Source organism: Cheilinus undulatus, linkage group 5 (assembly GCF_018320785.1).
Source record: "Cheilinus undulatus linkage group 5, ASM1832078v1, whole genome shotgun sequence".
Taxonomy (NCBI): Eukaryota; Metazoa; Chordata; class Actinopteri; order Labriformes; family Labridae; genus Cheilinus; species Cheilinus undulatus.
This window is the reverse complement of record NC_054869.1, coordinates 43,362,738-43,382,793: the sequence shown is the minus strand read 5'-3', so window position 1 is coordinate 43,382,793 and position 20,056 is coordinate 43,362,738. Positions and strand designations below refer to the sequence as shown.

Here is a 20,056-nt window from a genome sequence, read left to right as displayed (position 1 = left end):
TGCATGCATAAAGGGGGCGTTATTCTCACTCTTTGCAGCTTTATTTTTCTCCCACACTAGGCCCCAATCCACACATACAAACACACACATCCACTTGCTCTCTCACACACCCTCCCTCTCTCTTTGGTTGTCTTTGCTCCACAGGTAGCAAGTCTTTAGCGGCTGCTTGCAGTTCTCCCAACCTGCCATCATTATGCACAATAGCCTTAGGTACAAAACTCAGGCCTCATAACTCACGCCCCGCGCGCGTAAATTCCCGTGCAAACACAGTCAAAGCAAAAACACATTTCCTGCTGTCGCCAACATCTCCGGCAAAGAATTAATCAAGCGTTCATCCATTTAGGCTCTTTGCATACCCTTTCCGTCAGAACACAGAACGCTAAGAGAGTTGCGAGTTCTTCTCAGGCGATCGTTTCGCCACCCTGATGAATCCATCAAGCGAGGTTTGATTTATACATCTGTCTGTGATCACAGCGGTACAGCTACAGCAAATGGGGTGGCAAGGAGCGAGCTGACACCACCCTGCTCAAACACACGCATGCAAATGCACGCACACATGTGCCACATAGACCGCACACTCTCACATGCACAGCCGAACACACAAACCAAGAGTCATACCAGTCTTCATGCTCATGCACACAAATGCGTACACAAGAGTATTAGTGCTTATGAAGTTTTCGGAGAGACAGAGGGAAAATGGGAGGGGGGTAAAAGTTTTGCAAAGAAAGAAGCCCAAATGTCTTCCTGTCTGTCTCTCTCATATGGGCCCTCTCCGCATGCTTCATTCGCTCAGCTCCAAGTGCCGGGATTTAGGGGCCGCGATACAAGAGCTGAGTCTATAAATGTTTTGTTTTGTTTATTTGTTTGCCCTCAAAGCCCAAAGAAGCCACAGGGGGAGAATGGAAATGGGAGAAGAGGAAGAATGAGAGTTTCAGAGGAGAAGATGATGAGAAAACAACATCAGTACGTGTTATTTAAGATACGTGCTGATGACTTTTTTATGCAGCGAATATCTAAACTCCTAAATCAACAACATGAATTTGTACAGGAAAGAGTCCATATCGTGTCTGTTACAGCCAAACAGAAGTACATTTTTACTGTTTACATTACACTGATGAATCTTTGTGCGATCCTTGTAAGGGCATTTCTACTCAGAATAAAGAGAAGCAGCAAATTAAAAAGAAGCAGAGTGCTGGGTAATTTGAACTAAACATTATTTTAGCGTTAAGGATATAATCTGGCACCCTTTTTTCCAAGTTGTCTATGAAAAAATTGGATTGGATTATCTCCTGATTACCAGTGCTTTCAAATGGGCACACACTGTGATTTCAGACTGATCTTGACCTGATTTTTTGAGCTGGATAGCTGATTCAAATCAGGCCAAATTTCAGATGGATTTTGCATTGATTGCCTGGCAGTGTGAAGGGGGCCAATAACGCCACTTTAGGCCTGATCAGCCGCTTCTGAACAGCAGCAGCCATAAAATTTCTGGCATATCTGATATTTTGGTTGTATGACTGCATACTCTCACACAATGAACGCAGAAGCACAAGCTGAACTTCAGGGCTTTTTGTCCTGATAGTTCTTGTGTAAAGTAGCAGATAGTATCTAAAAGTGCCATGAAAACAATGTGCAAGGCTGTTTAATCTTTGCTTTAAATCATGAAGATATGAATGAGAGAAACTTCGGTGAAAGTGGCTGCAGACCACCGGCTGACAGGAGTCATTGTTATGTTTAGGCTGCTAGTTAGGATGTGTTTGTTCATAAAGATCACTGAAGTAATTTTAGCAGAACTAAATCCTTCATTTATAAAAACTCTAGTCCCATCTACCTTGTCATTGTTTTTACTTTGTCAAGTTAAAAAAGCATCCTAGTATAAGATAAATTTAAATTCAATTTACTTCACGTGCACTCCAATCAAGGTGTAGAAACACCTCTTTAACAATCATTTAAGAGAAACAGGGGGCACCTGAGCTAAATTTCAAGTTGTGTTTTTTTTTTTTTTCCAAAAGTTTAAAAATATTTATGTCAACATGATATTTTTTGTATTTCTAATGATTTTGCACAAAATTATTTAACTCTGTTTTCACTTTACCATGATGGGTTACTGAGTGTAGATTTACATGACTAAAAATACTTTTTCTTACTGTAGCATAAGGCTGCAACATAACAAAATGGAAAAAAGTAAAGAGGTTCTGAATGCTGTATATATACATATGTATACATATATGAAATAATACACTTTATTTTCCCCTTAGGGAGATTTGTCTTGGACTCCAAGAGCTGCAGAGATGAAGCTACCAGATAATAACGTGTAAGTAATATACTAGAACAATAGCAACAGTGACCTCGTGAACAGAGTTGCACATATCGATAAAGATGCACCCACACATAACCTGCACATATTGCACATACCCATACTGCACAAGACTCTCATAAGCTACTTTCACACTGCCTCTCTTTTCCATGTCTGTTACGTCTTCGTTCCGCAACGCTGTTCTGTAGGAAATTGAGCATTTTGCAACAGCGAGTGTGCGCTGCTGTCTCCATAAATGGGAGATTTAAAAACCGGTTTAATCAAGCGACATTTCATTGGAGAAAACAACAGTGGGATAAAACAAAGAATAATGTGGATTAACTGGAGAGACTGAGAGGTTAGAGAGCTGATCACACTCTGTACTGGAGAGGAGAGAGCAGACACATCTCTGCTCACAGCAGCGTCTGAAAAGTTGCATGATGTGTTCAAGTGAGCTCAGTACTCTGAAGTTTCCGACCTCCAACATAAATACGTGCGCTGTGACACTGCTTAAAGTTGGACCTCCAACTCAGAAACATGGAGGAAAAAAAAGCGTATTGGATCTAATCGACCAAAATGAATGTTTATGTTATTATCCCCTTATTTTATTTAGAAAATACAAAGTTTTGAACCGAGAAATCCAGAGTTTCAAGTTTCATTGAAAGCAGCCGCTCGGGCAGTGGCTGCCATCTGATTAAGGGGTGCCGGGGTGTGTGTGTAAGCTCGAGTGTGCATGGCTCTGTTACACCTTTGTATGAATTGCTCGTTGCAGAACAGAGACGGGTGTTCCTTTTCACCTTTATTGTGAAATCTCTGTGTAAAAACGGCTATAGAAACAGTTTTAAAAATGCTGGCAATGAATAACAATGAGAATAAAATACAGCAAGATGAAAAAGAAGGTAAAATGATGACACCATGACATTATTGCACTATCCAGCGACATCTTCAGTAAACATTTTTAAAACCCTAATTCAGGTGGGCACAAACTAGTTTTTAAAGCGCTTCATTTTACATTTGGGGACTCTGTATCGCCTATCAGACAGTAAAAGTTCATACTCAGGGTGGAGAATGTGAGAGGGATCATACATGGACTGCAGGGAAAAGTTTTCAGTCCTCCTTACAATCTTCATGGCGGTCTGCACCAGGCGAGCGAGTTTGGAGTTTAACTGGACAGAGAGATTTCCGTACCTGCTGAATAATACTCTCGAAAACAGCCTGATAAAACAAAAACATGATCTTCTGGTCAACACCAAACACCCTGAGTCAGTGTAAAAAATACAGCCTTTGCTGTAAATGAACTCAAACTCATGTTTATAGATCTTTGCATGTGACATCACACAGTCAGTCCTGCCCAGTCCCACAAAAGGTGCATGCTACTCACGGGATACCAGAGCTGCTCCTGTCCACAAATTCCCAATGGTAATCTGTGTAGTGCACATTTATTCACGGAAAGTTAAGCAATCTTGAAATGTCGGTATGTCTTCAAGAAAACAGAAATTGTACTCGTGGATACCTCTTTGAATAGATTGTGTTGTGCATATTTTTACATTTGAATGAACAGTAAACAATGAGGTATTTATCAGGACAGCTACAAAGAGTAAGAGTAATATTAGGTCCTTAATGTCCAGAGAAAAGCCTGTTTTATTCAGCTGTTCACAAGGTTTTCTGTTTGTGGGCGCCCTTGAGGTGACTCAGCTCATTTAACAGAGTCAGTGACATTTGTGTTCAACAGGCTGATTCTGTTATGTAACTTTGTTTCTTTCATGGCTATAAAATACACCTGGGACATAACTGTCAGAAAAACCTTCACTGTAGTGATGGGCATCATAGTAGCCACGTGTCAGCAAGAGGTCTATATAACAAATTAATATAATATATATATATATGTATATCTACCTGTAAAGCAACTTTACAAGTTCCCCATGATGATCCTATTTTCCTTTATTAAAGTAATAATATTAACAATATTAATAATAATAATAATAATTATTATTATTATTATTATTATTTTAATAATAATAATGAAAAGATGATGATTTAAGTCCTCTTTAAAGCCTTTCATATAGGAGTTTAATAATCCTAATCTTTGTCAAAAGTTTGAGATGGATTTCTACAGATAAAAGCAAGCATCAGATTATCTGATGGTATCCAGTTACCTACTCTTTATGGTTCTGAACAACCTGATTTGTAGCTTTGATTATGTTGGATTACTTCTGAAGCCCTGATTGCTACAGTTCATACTTTGTAAATAGCCTTAAAATAGTAATAATACTGAGAGCAATAAAGTCAGACCCAGGATGTCAGAGAGGAACAGAGAGGAGAATTGTGGGGCGTGGCAACCCGACTCTCTGCTCTTCAATCTCAGTCCCTGGGAGGCCCACCCTGCACCTGCTGTCTCCGACTGCCGCTCATCAAGAAGGCATTTACCGAGAGCCGTGGCTGCGGGCCCCTTCATTAGCCAGCATAATTATTTGTGCAAGCGGCGTAGGGCAAAACCGGCCCCGCATAAACAAACAGAAGGGCCGGAGGACTGTGAACAAACAACACATTAGAGACAATCAACGTCGCCGAAACCCAACCTAAAGCGTACCTCAGATGGAGAGATGGACACGTACACATGCATGGAAATACTTCAAACTAAAAATCAGAAAAAGAGATCAAGATCTAAACTATGTTTAAGTCTGAGTACATGAGTTTTTCTCTAAGCAGATATTTAGAAGTTCACAAACACACTCACAAACAGCTAAAAAGCTTCAGTCACACATTTCAAAAGATGACTGATTTTGTTTACCCCTAACAGAAACAAACAACATTACAATAATAACACCGCTTTCCTGAAGAAATAATGGATTTACTCAAGTTCCCAGTGTTTCCTTTTCCTCACTGTCAGGAGTGTAAAACTGTTCAAACAGACAGAAAACTAGCAAAGCTCTACATGTCTACATGGGCTGCATTTGTGTGTTCTTTCAGGATTTGAGTGATAATTTAGACAAAAAATTTCTCTTGTGTGGCACCAGCACAGCAACTTATTCTGAAAACAACAGAAGCATATCAGGACCTACAGCCACTCGTTTTTGAAAAAGCAATAATTCATCTAACTGCTGGTTAAAAGCTCAACAGTGAAACTATGATTTTAGCTAGCGACCCATAACAATGTGATATGACTACATTTCTTTATAACTTATCATAGAAATGGCTGATATTAATTTTGGGGATTTTCACAAACAAATACTATGGACATATAAAATTTGGGATGCCCAGTGTTACAAGCAGGATATCAGTAGATACATGGTCAGACAATATCTAAAAAAGTTAACTACTCATGTCTGTGGATATCAAAATTTATTCCAATATTTGCAGCCAATCTATAGGCTGTACAAGGTTACCTCAGCTGAAGTTTGTCTCGTTCATCCTCATTTCTTAAACTTTAAAGTTTGTTCAAGGTTTGAAATGTTATCTTTCTACAGCAAGTTGAATTTTTTGGATGTTAATTTCACTTATAGCTTTATTACAACACTGACATGGAAATGTGCTCTGAAAACACACACACACGTGTGCCATTGATCGCAGGAACAGGCAAAACGGTAATACCGTGTACTGGGTATTACAAATAGCCACATTATTACTTTAACCCTTATAGGTCCACTGGCTATTTTACAATTTTGTTCATTTTCTTTTGACAAAATTAACCACTCAGAAAATGTATACTATGCTCACGTTTGGTATAATCTTTTTCGGCACTACCTCAGCTTTATAAAATAAAAACTTTATTTTTTTTAAATTTACTGTATTAGATATAGGGCCTCCAAAAAACAACATCCCACATAAAAGTATTTTTAAAAATTGTCCTGTACAGCATGGTCTACTGTCTCCTATGTGTAACATTAATTTTGTTATCAAATTAAAACGATCATATTTCCTGTTTTACTTGACCTATTGACATCAAACACAAACCGAAAGAAAGCTTAAAGGGATACTTCAACATTTTGGCAAATTCGCCCATTGCCACAATTCCTATAGTCTTAGAAATAGGTTTGTTTCCTTTAGTTGTCAGTGCAAGCTGTTTCTAGATCTGGGGGGACCGATATACCAGCTGCACAGCTAACGCTATTGAAGCAGACGGATTTTTTTGCTTTCCCTCATCAAACTCATCAAATACACAATCCAACAACTCCAAAACGCTCTTGTGGACAAGTTGTGACCTGCACATTCACCACGCTATGCTCTAAATTTGATAAAATTAAAATCCATCTCATGATGTTGGGCCAAACTGTCAAACAACAAACATGCACATAAATATTGGCGCATGTATATGCGCGTGGTGCGCCATGGCATGGGTTAGCACAGCGCTGTGTCCTCTCTAAAGTCAAACTGTTTAATGTGTACCACTGGTTGTAATGTGATCAACGGCAATGTGAGATTAAAAACATGTTAATTATTCTTCTTTTAAAGTTTAGGCTGTTAATAAGCACAGGTGCTGCAAGCTGCAGCAACAGAGTCAAGCAAAATTAAATCAACAACAGTTAAACGTTTAAATGATCTTAACTCCTTTTAGTGTGAAATGTGGATTGAGTTTATTATTTTACACTTTAAAGTATTATGTAACTTTTTATAATCTTCCTGTACAGTGAACTTGGGGCAGGGCTGGCACAATGCAAAAATAAGTAGTAAAGGCCAATCTTTATCTGTTGAAAAGCACACAGAACATTACTTCACATTCTTAGATATTGCACGATAATAGTGTGGATTATTATTTCCATATTTTCTCTTAATGTGGGAAAAGAGTTCATCGGAGCTTTTATGCACAGAGAAGGACAAAGTAGACAGACCATAAACCTATAATCTATAATCACTTCCAGCACCCCAAAGTTGTTGTTTTGGTATTCTTCAGACTGGAAGCATTCTGTAAGACTGAGTAAAAAGCCTGCAGAGGCGCTTGCTGTGCTTGTGCATAAACGCCGGTAAGTGCTTGTATGACGTGGTTTTCAAACACATGGTGGTAAAACTGTATGCTGCAGTAAAATCTGAGAAAGGTTTGATGGTACTAAAAAAACCCCAGATACCTCCCAATCTTAATATAATGGATAAATGGTAACTTTCGAAGCTGTTTTAAATCTAGTCGAAGCCTTCGTTTTTGTTTTTGAAGGCTCATTAGCTCCACACAAATTTTAGTCACTTTTAACCATTAAAGTTTAAGTCTATTTTCAGTTGACAAAAATTCAAAAAGGTTTCAGTCCAGTTTAATTAAGAAGACATATATATCTAATCTTTACTTTTAGTCAAGGCATTTATCTTCTTTTGACTAATTTAATCAACCAAATTGTAAAATAAAAATAAATGTAAAACACTCATATTAATGCACCATCCATACTTAAGTAAATTAAAAATATACTGATGAACAGACTGACACTGGCACAAACTGGAGAAATATCATGGATTTTGAATGGTCCAGCAATCACATTTTAGCCTCTTTGAAAAAAACTTAACTTATTCTTGTAAGTTTAAAACTTCAAAGGTCTTTTATAGCTTGTCTTAGTCTTGTCTTCCTCCTGGAAATAAAGGTAAGTGACTAACATTTTTAGTCATCCTTTTTTAAGGAACTTTAACAGTTATGGATTTAACGAGTGTTTACTTTAATTATATGTTTAATGTTCCTGTTGGTTAATTTTAAGACAGACATTATGAGACAAATGAAAAACAAGATGATTAGAAATCTGCACATATCAGTGCCAGTTTGGCTCATTTGGTAGAGGAGGCACCCATCTGTTGAGGCTAAGCTCTTTGACACACCGGTGGCAGGACTGAATCCTGGTCCTGGTGCTGTTTGATGCACAGCTTCCCCAATATTTCCTGTCTCTATTCATCTTTTCAAAATAAAGGTAAAAAGCCCAAAAAGTCTTAAAATGGAGCAGAATAATGGAAGTATACAAATTCAGGCTGAGGCAGTTTTTAAAGAGGACTCAGTCTGTTTGTCATGTATGATCTAACATTTTAAATTCTTGGTTATCAGTGATATTTTGTCTTGTGTATTGTGTTGTTTTGTCCTTCACCATAGAGCCTGTTTTGTACTGTATATTTATGGCTGAGTTCAATGTCTTTTAAAGGGGACAGGCATTCAAAATCAAATGTGGCTGAAGATGCGGTTCAGTTTAGTTTTAAATCTTAATGAACGAGGAATTTAAGACATTTTGCAAGAAGGTGTCCAGGTCTTTGGCATGGCAAAGTTTGTGAACTCCTGCTATAAAAAATAAATAATATTCTGGTTATAATGACAGTCCAGAGCAGGACATGTATCATGCTGAATTCACCCACACTATGAGGTAAATTAAGACTTTTTCTATAGTTGTTTTGTCCTTTTTTAATCTTTGGAGATACGAGATAAATAAATGGAGATCACATGACCAACTAAAATATCCTTATCACAGGAAAATGGAGGAAATAAAATGTTTGTCTGCTTTGGGCTTCCATAAAAAATAAAGAACTCCACAAAATGTTAAAATCTGTTAAAGTTCTCATGCAATAACATATTATTCACATATTCATGACCATGTCTGTGTGTAGCTGTGGGCTCCTGTCCTTCCCACAGTTCATCAACTCCACAGCATGACAACTCTTTATCCGACCAATGCTTCATCTGCCAGCGCTAATTACTGAGCCATGAAAACCTCCCGTACACAAATACTCTCTCTGCAGCATGAACATGTGAATGATGTGATTTTAGAGTATTATTCATCAATGCTAGCTCCATCTGAGTGCTACACAAACCTTTACGGGTAGCAAAAAGTCTTCTTCTTTTTAATCCCCCAACTTTTGGACACACATGTGCAGAGCTTGATTCATGTGCCCTTGAGCAAGGCATTCGACCTTTTCACCCTTTCAGGTTACTGGCAATCAAGTCCATTACACACATCATGTTAAACCTGCACACAATGACTTAACAGGGACTTTTTCTGAACATGAACAGCTTGTTATAATGATGGTGTTGAAGCTGTGTGTTAATGTGATGTAGCTGTGTATTTTGGGGGTGCATGCACCTTTGTGTGTTGAGTGCAGCAAACAAGAAATGGTTTGCAGATAAATGGGAGGAGAAAATGAAAGAAATAGGACTGTCAGCATCAATGCACTGATCCCACAGAGATTAAGGTCATCACAAGTTTCTACTTTTTTTTGCATTACATTTATTGCATGCTTTTTAGTAACTCTAGGTCACTGCAGCGTCTCTCTGCAGCCATAGAAATGTACAATTTTTCCACCACTGCTCCTTAATGTCTCATTTCACTTTAAAAACTCGCAGAAAGCTCAGAGGACACATCAGAAGTCATCTGCACCTTGTGATATCATTTATCTTTTTACTGTTGCCTTTTTTCTTTTCAGTCCATAACAAATTCCTTTTTCATGGTTAAGTTCATATCATAACCTTAAATCTACCCAAAGTTCCTCATTTACTTTCAAAATAAAAGCAGGTCTGTATCCAAACAGGAAGTAATTTATCTTCAGTTTAAAGCTACAATATGTAGAAAATTGCAATGTGATATCCATATGAATTTATAAAGTGACTACTGCTTTATGATATAGTTCTAATTGAGGTCTTACAGTATCTCACATATTTCTGAAAGTTTTCAAAGACGTAAATTAATTGCCCAAACTCACCTCTGTAACATGGGACACCCTACACACTGTATTACCAGTGCGTTAAGACCAGCACTGCTCAGCATCGCCCAACTCCACGGCCTCCTTCTTAATACTACTTCTAGTTTCTAACTGAGGATTTTCTTCAGTAAAAACAGCACTGGCTAAAGTGCTCTTAAGGTCTCTGTCTCTGAACTCCAACAAGCGCTGGCAGTGGAGGTGCAGGCACGAGGAAAGTCACAGCGATGCTTCCTCCTCCCTGAGATGTCTTTTTTTTACGTCACTGGTCAACCTGTAGGCATTTTCCCCTTCACCTTAGTAAACAAACCTAGGAAGTGTGCTGTCTGGGCATATTGCTGGGATATCAATGCACAGCGTTTTTAAAGATAATCAAAATTTAAACAATACAATACCTAGGGGAACTTTGATTATGGTTATCATTAATACCAGTGACTGATTCCTCTGTGGATTCAAGTTTTAAATTTTGGTATCATTACAATCCAATATTTCCTCCTGTAGTTTCAAATCACTTCACGCTGCACATCAATGAGTAGAGAGAAATAATAGAGAAAGATCCAGACAGGCGCTGAGGCTGATAAAACTCCTTAGCTTCTATGTTCCTCTTCCATCCTCATACGGCACACATGCTGACTAATATATGTTTGTACAGGAAACAGAAATGCATTAGTCAGTCTATACGATGTGTCCATATTGTTAAATCAAACACACTGAAGCTTTTTCCTCCTGCTAACTAGGCAATCACAGCGAAAATCCAACTCTTTAACAGCCATCAAACACACAGAGACGTAAAAACACACTTTGACAAACACATAACACATAAACCATTAAATACTAATTGAATCTAATTTATTTAGTTTTCTGGAAAGAATCATTTAAGGCAGAACTTCCCTAAGCCCCCTCAATAAATGACACTCATACCGTTTTACTCTCTTTTCAAACACAATTAAAAAATAATATATAAATATATACACACTGCAAATGACATGAATATAAGGAGTTCATTTTGGAGCCCGATCTCAGGTCATTAGTAACCCACCATGACGCTGTGGAGTTGGAGGGTCCGCTGGCGACACAGAGGCCCCTGGCCATTTATTCTATATTAAGTCTCTAATGGGCCCTCTCTCTCCTCCTCTCGCTCTCTCCCTCGCTCTCCCTCTCTCCTGACACACAGCATGTAGGCACAGCGCTGGTAAAATATGCACAGAAAGTCCGGTGCGCACACGCAGACAAAGCCATTCAAATGAATGGTTATTTATTCGCTAAACGAGGATCTGGGTGTTTAATGTTCCTTGGACGTTAGGTAGTTTTCTGGGGGAGGCAGAGCCATACCCCTACGGCTACAGACATCATTTATTTTACACATAGCCTAATACCGCACGCTAGGCAGCCGCTGAGAAAAATGGGCTTTGGAAGTGAGAAGGAGATATAAAAGAAATAATGAATGATTTTTTTAGGGGGGTGTAGCGGTGGCGGAGGGAGGGGGGTGAACACATTAGAAGTTGCAGCGGGGAGAAAAGCGAGGGGTAGGCTTAAAGGCTTAAAGCACCCTCCGTCTGTGTGATTGCAAATGAAGAGGAAGAAGAGAGAAACAGAAAGACAGAAAAAGTCAACACAAACATCCACAAACGTAGAACAAAGTGTGCGGATGTTTCCGTGTGTGCGCTGGGTTTGATGATAGCAGTGGGGAGCCAGGTGATACCGACATCTGTGAGAGTCTCTCCATCTGAATCTCATCCAAATTCAGTGCATCACAACATCTGAGGGGCTCCTGTACTCACATAACAACCCCCTCCCAAAAAGACAGAGCAGGTGTAGAGCCACTAAAAGTTACTTTTGAAAAAAAGAAAACTTTTCTCCAAAGTTTTTCTTCCTCTCTTTAATAAAGGATGATTTAAGTTCTGATAATCTTCTCTGAAAACATCTGACAAAAGGAAGGCAGCTGCGGTATAACTCATCTCTATTACTAGTGTTGGAGTCAAGACCACACAATCCAAAGCCAAGACATGCCAAAGACCAGAGTGCACCAAGACCAAGACAAGCCAAGATCAAAAAATGACCAGGACCATGAAAATCAATTTAAAAAAAATCATCACAAGGATGAACAGTACATGAACAATCTCCCTTTGATTTTACTTTGCTTTTAGATCAAATTGACAGCAAAAAACAGAGTGTCTGTAACTCTGTTTTAAAAGCACCACAATTTTAAAATCATGGTGAGAATAAGCACCTCCAAGTCTTTGCTCCAAGTGAAGGAGTTTACATATTTTGGGGTCTTGTTCATGAGTCAGGGTAGAATGGAGTGTGAGATTGAGAGGCGGATTGGTACAGCATCAGCAGTTTTGCAGATGTACCAGACTGTTGTGGTGAGGAGGGAGCTGAGCCAAAAGGCAAAGCCTTTGATGAACTAGTCTCAGCCCTCACCTATGGTTATGAACTCTGGGTAATGACCAAAAGAATGAAATTGCAGGTTCAAGCAGTCAAAATGAGATTCCTCACGAGAGTGGCTATGCTCAGCCTTAGAGACAGGGTGAGGAGCTCGGACATCTGGGAGGATTTTGAAGTAAAACGGCTGCTCCTTCATATCGAAAGGAGCCAGTTGAGATAGTTCAAGTATCTGATCAGGATGCCTCCTGGGCCTGTGGAGGTCTTCCGGGTGTGCCCAACTGGAAGGAGACCCCTAGGCAGACCCAGAACTCATTGGAGGAATTATAAATCCAAACTGGCCTGGTAGCACCTCAGAGGGGAACTGGAAAATGTTGCTGGGGAGAAGGAAAATTGGGAAAAGGACTGACTTGCATCGCCTGCTGCCACCACAGCCCGACCCGGATAAGCAGAGGAAGATGGATGGATGGTTGGACGGATGGTTGGATGGACAATGCAAAAATCTCAAATCTTAGCAAATTTGTTCGACTAACTTCCTGTCAAAAATTAATCTGTGTGTATTAAAAAGTCTGGAACTGTTTTAAATATCTGAAAATTAGACATTTATCTAGATTGTCAGGTTAATGAGGCCTAAAATATGTTTTATTTATTATGACATATGCTGCTGACCTCTTGGCCAGGTCACCCTTGTGAAAGAGATCTCGGTCTCAATGGGTTTCATCTGGTTAAATAAAGGTTAAATTAAAAAAAAAAAAAAAGAGTTAATATTTTTTTCTGACTAGAAATTCGATAAGCAAGGGCTTGTCCTTAGTAAAACATTAATGCCACAGAAGAATAGCACATCAGTGGTGGTTTTGACCGGTCTTGATTGAAAATCCAGAGTCCTGACAGCCCAAGACTGAGACAAGACGGAGTAAAAATGCTCTTGAGTCCAAGACAAGACCAAGACTGTTCAGAAAGGATGTTTTAGCTCTTCCTGGTCTGCTTTGGCATCAATTTTTGATAAAGCTATGTCATTAACAATCTAAGGCAGCAGTAGCCCACACAAGATTAGCGCATGCACGAATCATCATTTGTCGTTCTGATTGGCCCGTCATGAATGTGACAGGCAGAGCGTTCACCCAATCAGCATAAGATTTTCTGACAAGTCCTGCCCTTCAAAAACGCTTTCTGTAGGAGCTTTCCCAGATGAATGTCAAATATATTCATGCAATAGATATGAGTCGCTCTGGTGTGTCAGGTCAGCGCTTAATGTTTTAAACTTTTAGGGCCCTTCAATTCTCAACCTACAGACATAAAGGACAGCACAGTTACACACACCCCAAAAATCTCTCCAGAACACACAGTTCAGTCAGACATTTCAACTGGTATCCCAGATAACTGCGGCCAGCCATATACTAGGTTTTGACCTAGTCTTTTCTCCTTTTAAATATATCTGATCTAAATTTGGGGCTGCACAGAGATGCAGTGGTTAGCTCTGTGGCTTCACAGTAAGAAGGTTCTAGGTTCAAATCTGTGGCAGTACTCCAGCTCCGACAGTCTGAAAACATGCTCTTTAGGTTATTTGGCATCTCTAAATTGCCCGTAAGTGTGAGTGTAGCTGGTTCTTTGTCTCTATATAACAGCCATGAGATTTATTAGTGACCAATCCAGGGTGCACACCCTCTCTCACCCAATGACATGTGAAATTGGCTCCATCCCCCAAACCCTGAATGGGACAAGCTCCACGAGTAAGGGATCAATGGATTGGTCTTAAAGCCCAGAAACCCTCTCTTAAGTCACATCATTTATAAATAGGTATGTTGATATAGTAACTTCATTTTTTAGTGGGGGTTTGGTTTTCACAGCTTGGTTGTTCATCCTTTTTAATGATAAGAAAAAAAGAGATCTATCAATGTATTTAATGCCTCTATCAATTAAGACATGTCAATACATATTCATCAAGTAATGACTATTTATTTCACACTATGCTTTTCATTGTTTAATATTAACTTCTTCCTTCATGTTTGAAATAAAAATGCCAGTTCAAACCAAATGTCTGTTAATTTTCAAACTAAATCATTAAATGTGTTTTAAGATAGATCCGTACCTCCTTGTCCGTGGTGACTGAAGCCAGTGCGATGGTCATCTCTCCGTCAGAAAACTCCTTCAGCTCCAGAGTCAGCTGCTGCTCCAAGTCTATCCAGTCAGCACACACAAACAGACTAACAGTTAAATAAAACACACAGAAGAGTACAAAACAATGTCACAACAGAAAGAAAAAACGCAAGCATGAATGCCCTCTCCATGGAGGGAGAAGAAAGTTACAAAGCTTTGCAAAACGAGACACTAAAGGCTTGTACTAAAGCAATAATGTGACCTGATGATTGAATCAACAGGACCATTGTCCAGATCACCTGAGAAATACTTTAACCTGCAAAGAAGTGGCGAGTCAGTGTGAAGCTTTTGGGCTTAGTGTGGAGGCAGACCTGCATCGAAGCTAATTTAATATCTTTATAAAGGTTATCTTTAGTCAAAGACTGTAAATTTAGAGGAGAGCAAGGTGATGGCATGCAGCAAAGAGCCTGTGTGAAGAGAAACCTGGTCCACATAGATCAGGACTGAGCTCTGAATGGTAAAGACTCTACCAGGTGAGCTACCACAACTATAGACTTCTGTGCTCAGCAAATTTCAACATGCAGGTCCATCTTCTTTTAACACAGCATCAAATTTGTGAAACGCAACCTTATCATTGCTACAGAAACACAAGACCCAATCGAATTACAGCCCATGCCCTTACCACTTAGCCCTACCTCCACGTTTCTGACGCTCAAATCTAAGGATAGGGTGTTCAAATTGTTGTTGGAATAAACAGGTAACATGAAGTCCTAGGGCTGCATGACCCACCAAATGGAGATTTTCCAGAAGTACACTCCAAACTGAGCATTATGGGAAATCTCCAAGAGAGCCTGGAAAATTATCAGCAAGATTTGAACATTACACCGACAATCTAATGTCAGAATTTAATATTGTTTCAATGCATTATGGTGCAAATGGCATGGCAAAAAAATGTTGGCCTACATTATGTAGACAAAAGTATTTGGCCACACCTTTTAATTATTGAATTCAGGTGTTTCAATCAGACCTGTTGCCACAGGTGTCTTAAATCAAGCACCTAGCCTTGCATTCAACATTTGTAAACATTTGTGATACAAAATGGTTGTTTTGAAGAGCTCAATGAATTCAAGTGTGGCACTGTGATAGATGCCACCATTGCAATAAGATGGTTTATAAAATCCAATCCCTGCTGGATATTCCACAGCCAACTGTAAGTGATATTATTAGGAAGTGGAAGCATTTAGGAACAACAGCAACTCAGCCACAAAGTGGAAGACTACGTAAAATTACAGAGCAGTGTCAACGACTGCTAGGGCGCATGGTTCATAAAAGTCACCAAAGATCTGCTGATTCCATAGCTGAAGAGTTCTGAACTTTATTAATGTAAGCACACAAACTGTGCAGCAGGAGCTTCATGGACTGGGTTTCCATGGCTGAGCGGCTGCAGACAACCTCAAATAACCAAGTCCAGTGCATAGCGCTGGATGGAGTGGTGGACTCTGGAGCAGTGGAGATGTGTTTGGTGGAGTGGCAAATCATTATCCTCTGTTTGGAAGTCAGATTAATAATAATAATAATAATAATAATAATACATTTTATTTAAGGGCACTTTTCATGACACTCAAGGTCACAGAGATTTGCAGGTCTGGGTTTGGCAAATGCTGGGAAAACATCCCTGCATGAGTGCATTGTGCCTTCCTTGAAGTTTGGTAGAGGAGTAATAAAGGTATTGGCTGTTTTTCAGTATTTGGGCCCGGTCCTTATGTTTAGTGAAAGGCGATCTTGATGCTTCAGCATACTAAGACATTTTGGACGATGCTATGCTTCCAACTTTGTGGCAAAAGTATGAGTAAAGCCCTGTTCTATTCCAACATGGCTGTGCCCCAGGACTATAAAGACATGAATTGATGAGTTTGGTGTAGAAGAACTTTACTGGCCTGCACAGAGCCCTGACCTCAACCCCATCAATCACATTTGGGATGAACTGGAATGGAGATTGTGAAGCAGGCTATGTGTATGTTTGTTTATTCCTGATAATACTGGAAGACTGATCTTAAATCTCAATGAAAGCTCTTTTTAAATGTGAGGTTTTCATGCCTTTTTTAACAGAGGAGGACAGTGGATTGAGTTAGAAACACAGATGAAAGAATAACAGGGCTTGATCCCAGGTAGCCAATGTACATGAGGTACAACCTTACCACTAGGCCAGTGTTTCTCCACTGGTGGGTCGGGACCCAAAGTTTGGTCGCTGAGCCTTTTTCAGTGGGTCACGGGTTTGAGGGTCTTCTAAGTGCTTTTGCTCCATTGTTTATGTCTCTGACAGCAAAGTAAACAAAATAGCTTTGCATAATTTTCCCAGAAATATTCAAGAATTTTCATTGTGAATTTACCCAAACTCAGGGTAAACTTAAGTTTTAAGGAACTTCAGGAAATTTTCCCAAAAATGTTGAGTTTTCCTAGAACAGGGGTGCCAAACTCAATCACAGCAGGGGCCAGACTCAACTTGAGAGCCTAAGAGGGTCAACATTTAATCATAAATTGTCAACCTTATTTTCAATTGTAATAAATCATGGGAAAGAAAATTAAAACTAAACTAAAAATAATGTTTTTAAAGGCAAATAAATGAAAAAGAAAGTTGCAATAATATTGTAAAGGTCAAAGTAAGAGATGAAATTTGAAACCATGGCTTTCAAAGGGTGAGATAGAATTTTTAATTGCAAGGCTAAAAAGTGAACATTTGGGATTAAAAGTCAGTTAGGAGTTGAAAAGATCAAAACGTGAGATTAAATTGGACATAATGAGTTAAAAATGTCTAAATATGATTTAACATTGTGAACTTCAAAGGTCAAAATATGAGATAAAAAGTCAAAATTATATGTTAAAGTCAGAATTTTGAGATGCAAATCTAGAAATATGAAACAAAATCCCAAAATAAGTTCTTTCCACATCCAAACTTGTTATCTTATTATCAACAACTAACAAGGATATTTTAAATCAAGGTAAAGTCTACATTTTTAAACTGGCGGAAATCTGCAAACTTAATTCCAGTGGGCCAGTTGTAATAAAAATATGATATAATGTTGCGGGTTGGGTATTTGGCCCCTGGGTCTTGAGTTTGAGTTTTCTTCAGGTATTTCTCCAGAAGCTTTTGGTACTCTTCTCTGGGACCCTCAAGATCCAGAATCTAGAGAGTTTTGGGGAATTTTCCCACAAAGTTTTATGGATTTTATCTTGGATTTTTCCCAGAAACTTTCAGGAATCTTACATACTTCCACGTTTTGAAATTCTTTACATTGTATGTTTTATTTTAATCAGTCAGTTTGTTCTGTCACATTTCTATCTGGAGTCCAAGCAGCAATGATTGTTATTAAATAAATCCGAATAACGACAAATAGAAATTTGGGTCAAAATTTGCCATTATGGAACCTTCAGTGGGTCCCAAGGCTAAACCAGTTGAGGACCACTCCACTGGGCCATGTGCACCAATGAAAACACCTTGAATACAATTTACATAAAAAAATAAAAGATTGCACCTTGAGTCTTGTGACCTGCTGCTATATCGCTGCGAAGCTCCACAGATCTCATGAGCTCCTCCAGCTGTGGTGATCGACATCCATGTTTGATGCAGACAGCTTCACTTTGCAGCCACAAAGCCTCTGCGGACGCAGAGACATGGAAACATTAGAATTCCCCTTGCCTGTAGACCCAGTTTTTTAATTTAGAATTCTTTATCAGTCAAGTAGGCACAGATGTGTGCAGAAATCGACAGTTTTCTTGATAGTTTTGTTAACGAACTGCTCTATTAAAGCACAAAAACACACTCTAGGACTTGTAATTTAGGACATGTAACAGGTGCTTTCGATCGGCTCACTTTGGTCTTAATCTAAGGTTTGAAACATATTTCATCACCACAGGCTCAGTTGTTTAAAGACATATTTAACTTTAATTTTTATGAAGTTAGTTGGCTGGTTTAAAGTGAATTAAAGTGAAATGTCAACATTCTTTTCTGTGCATGTAGGTCACCAAAGATGTGTCAAGACATAACAATGCAAAGCCTCAGTTGGCAACACTAACCACTGAGTCATCACTTACCAAATTCCCTTTAACATCGTATTTGCAGACTGACACAATAAGGAATGAGGTGGACTGGCATTGACATTTTTTGACATTGAATGCAAAGTTGCAAACATGAACCAGGGAAGAAAACAGTCCAAAATGTTGTCCTGTTAGTAAAACTGAAGTAAGATGTTTTTCTTTAGGACCTCCATTTCAACAAGATAAAACAAAAGTTAGCACCTTGTTTAAACAGTCATTTAAATCTATTCCTCTGTTCAGTAAACCAAAGAAAAGCTTCCTTTTCTCTCTGCCAACATTTTTCTTTCTATAACAAAGAAGTTGAGCTGCTGGTCGCTTCAGGAATCAATGAAGTAAGAAATGCTCCATCCAAAAAACTCTCCCAGAGAAATATGAGAACTGGACCAAACCCAGAACATCAATCTCCTGCTCTAAGTATCTCTCTTTTTCTCTCGGTGTCTCTGGACCAAGCAGCAAACTCTGGTGTTGGAAAATGAAGCCAAGTGAAGTGAAAAAAAAAAGACTCCCAAAGCTGAGGAATCCCCGTTAAAAGGGGATTTAAACAGCAGGAATAAACATGCACATCCTGGTACAGCAAACTGTTTTGGTCTTAATAGCTCATTTCTTTCTTTCTTTCTTTATTTAAATTGTAGGGAAATTGTTGGAAACATTTCATACTCCACTACAGAGTTTAGACTCTAGACCAGGTCTCTACAAACTTTTAAGTTGCAGTTTTTCACAGATTGGTGAACGTCTGCCCATCGTCACTTCTGAGAGACCCTGCCTCTCTAAAATGCTCCTAATTAACGTTATAATTTGAAAAATACCCCTCCAGCTATTTTTCATTAGTTCCACTCCCTCTCCAGCCTTTTTGTTGCACCATCCCTACTTCTTTAAGATTTGTTGTTGCCATTAAATTCAAAATGAGCTAATATAATTTTTCATGAAATATTGGTAAATGTCTAGGTCCCAACATCTGATATGTTGTATATGTTTTTTTATTGTGAGTAATATATTAGTTTAGGAGATTTGAAGATCATTACATTCTGTTTTTATTTACATTTTATACAGCGCCCCAACTTTTTTGGAATTGGGGTTGTAAATAAAGAGGAGTGAACTGAATGTTTTAAATGTTTACTAATTTTTCTTACATAATTTTGAAAACTTTCCTTCTTTCTAAGAAAAAAACAGCTCGACTAACTTCATAGAAACAGAGCAACATTATGGAGTTTTTTTGTTCTCTCTCTCTCACTCACCCACCCCTCGCCTCTCTCTCCTTCTCTCCTGGTGGGTGTTAAGCGAGTCATGTCAGGGGATTTGTGTGTGTCCTCCCTCATCGCCCCATTACTCCCCCCTGGGGGGGCGCCTGTGCCTCCCTCACCTCTGAGTGTCTCCCCCAGCGCTGCTCCGACGTGCTCTGCTGCCTCTTGAAGAATCTCCCTGGCGACTGTTGTCACGGCGGACGATGCCCCATCATCCTGTGCGTCCCGCTGCCCGTCGTGATGGACCACACGCAGGACGCTGGACTCCAGAGCGCCGAACTCAGAGCTGGGAGAG

General features: G+C 39.1%; 1 protein-coding gene across 1 annotated transcript in view; it reads right to left on the bottom strand.

Annotated features, from left to right (window-relative positions):
* Positions 1–20,056, bottom strand: part of LOC121509773 (protein prune homolog 2-like) — a 99,479-nt gene that overhangs the window by 48,217 nt on the left and 31,206 nt on the right. Inside the window, exons 5-7 of the mRNA XM_041787433.1 lie at positions 19,881–20,047; positions 17,959–18,081; positions 14,418–14,506 (exon numbers count right to left, since the gene is read on the bottom strand). Of these exons, the coding sequence (XP_041643367.1) occupies positions 14,418–14,506; positions 17,959–18,081; positions 19,881–20,047 (379 nt within the window). The remainder of the gene's footprint in view (positions 1–14,417; positions 14,507–17,958; positions 18,082–19,880; positions 20,048–20,056) is intronic.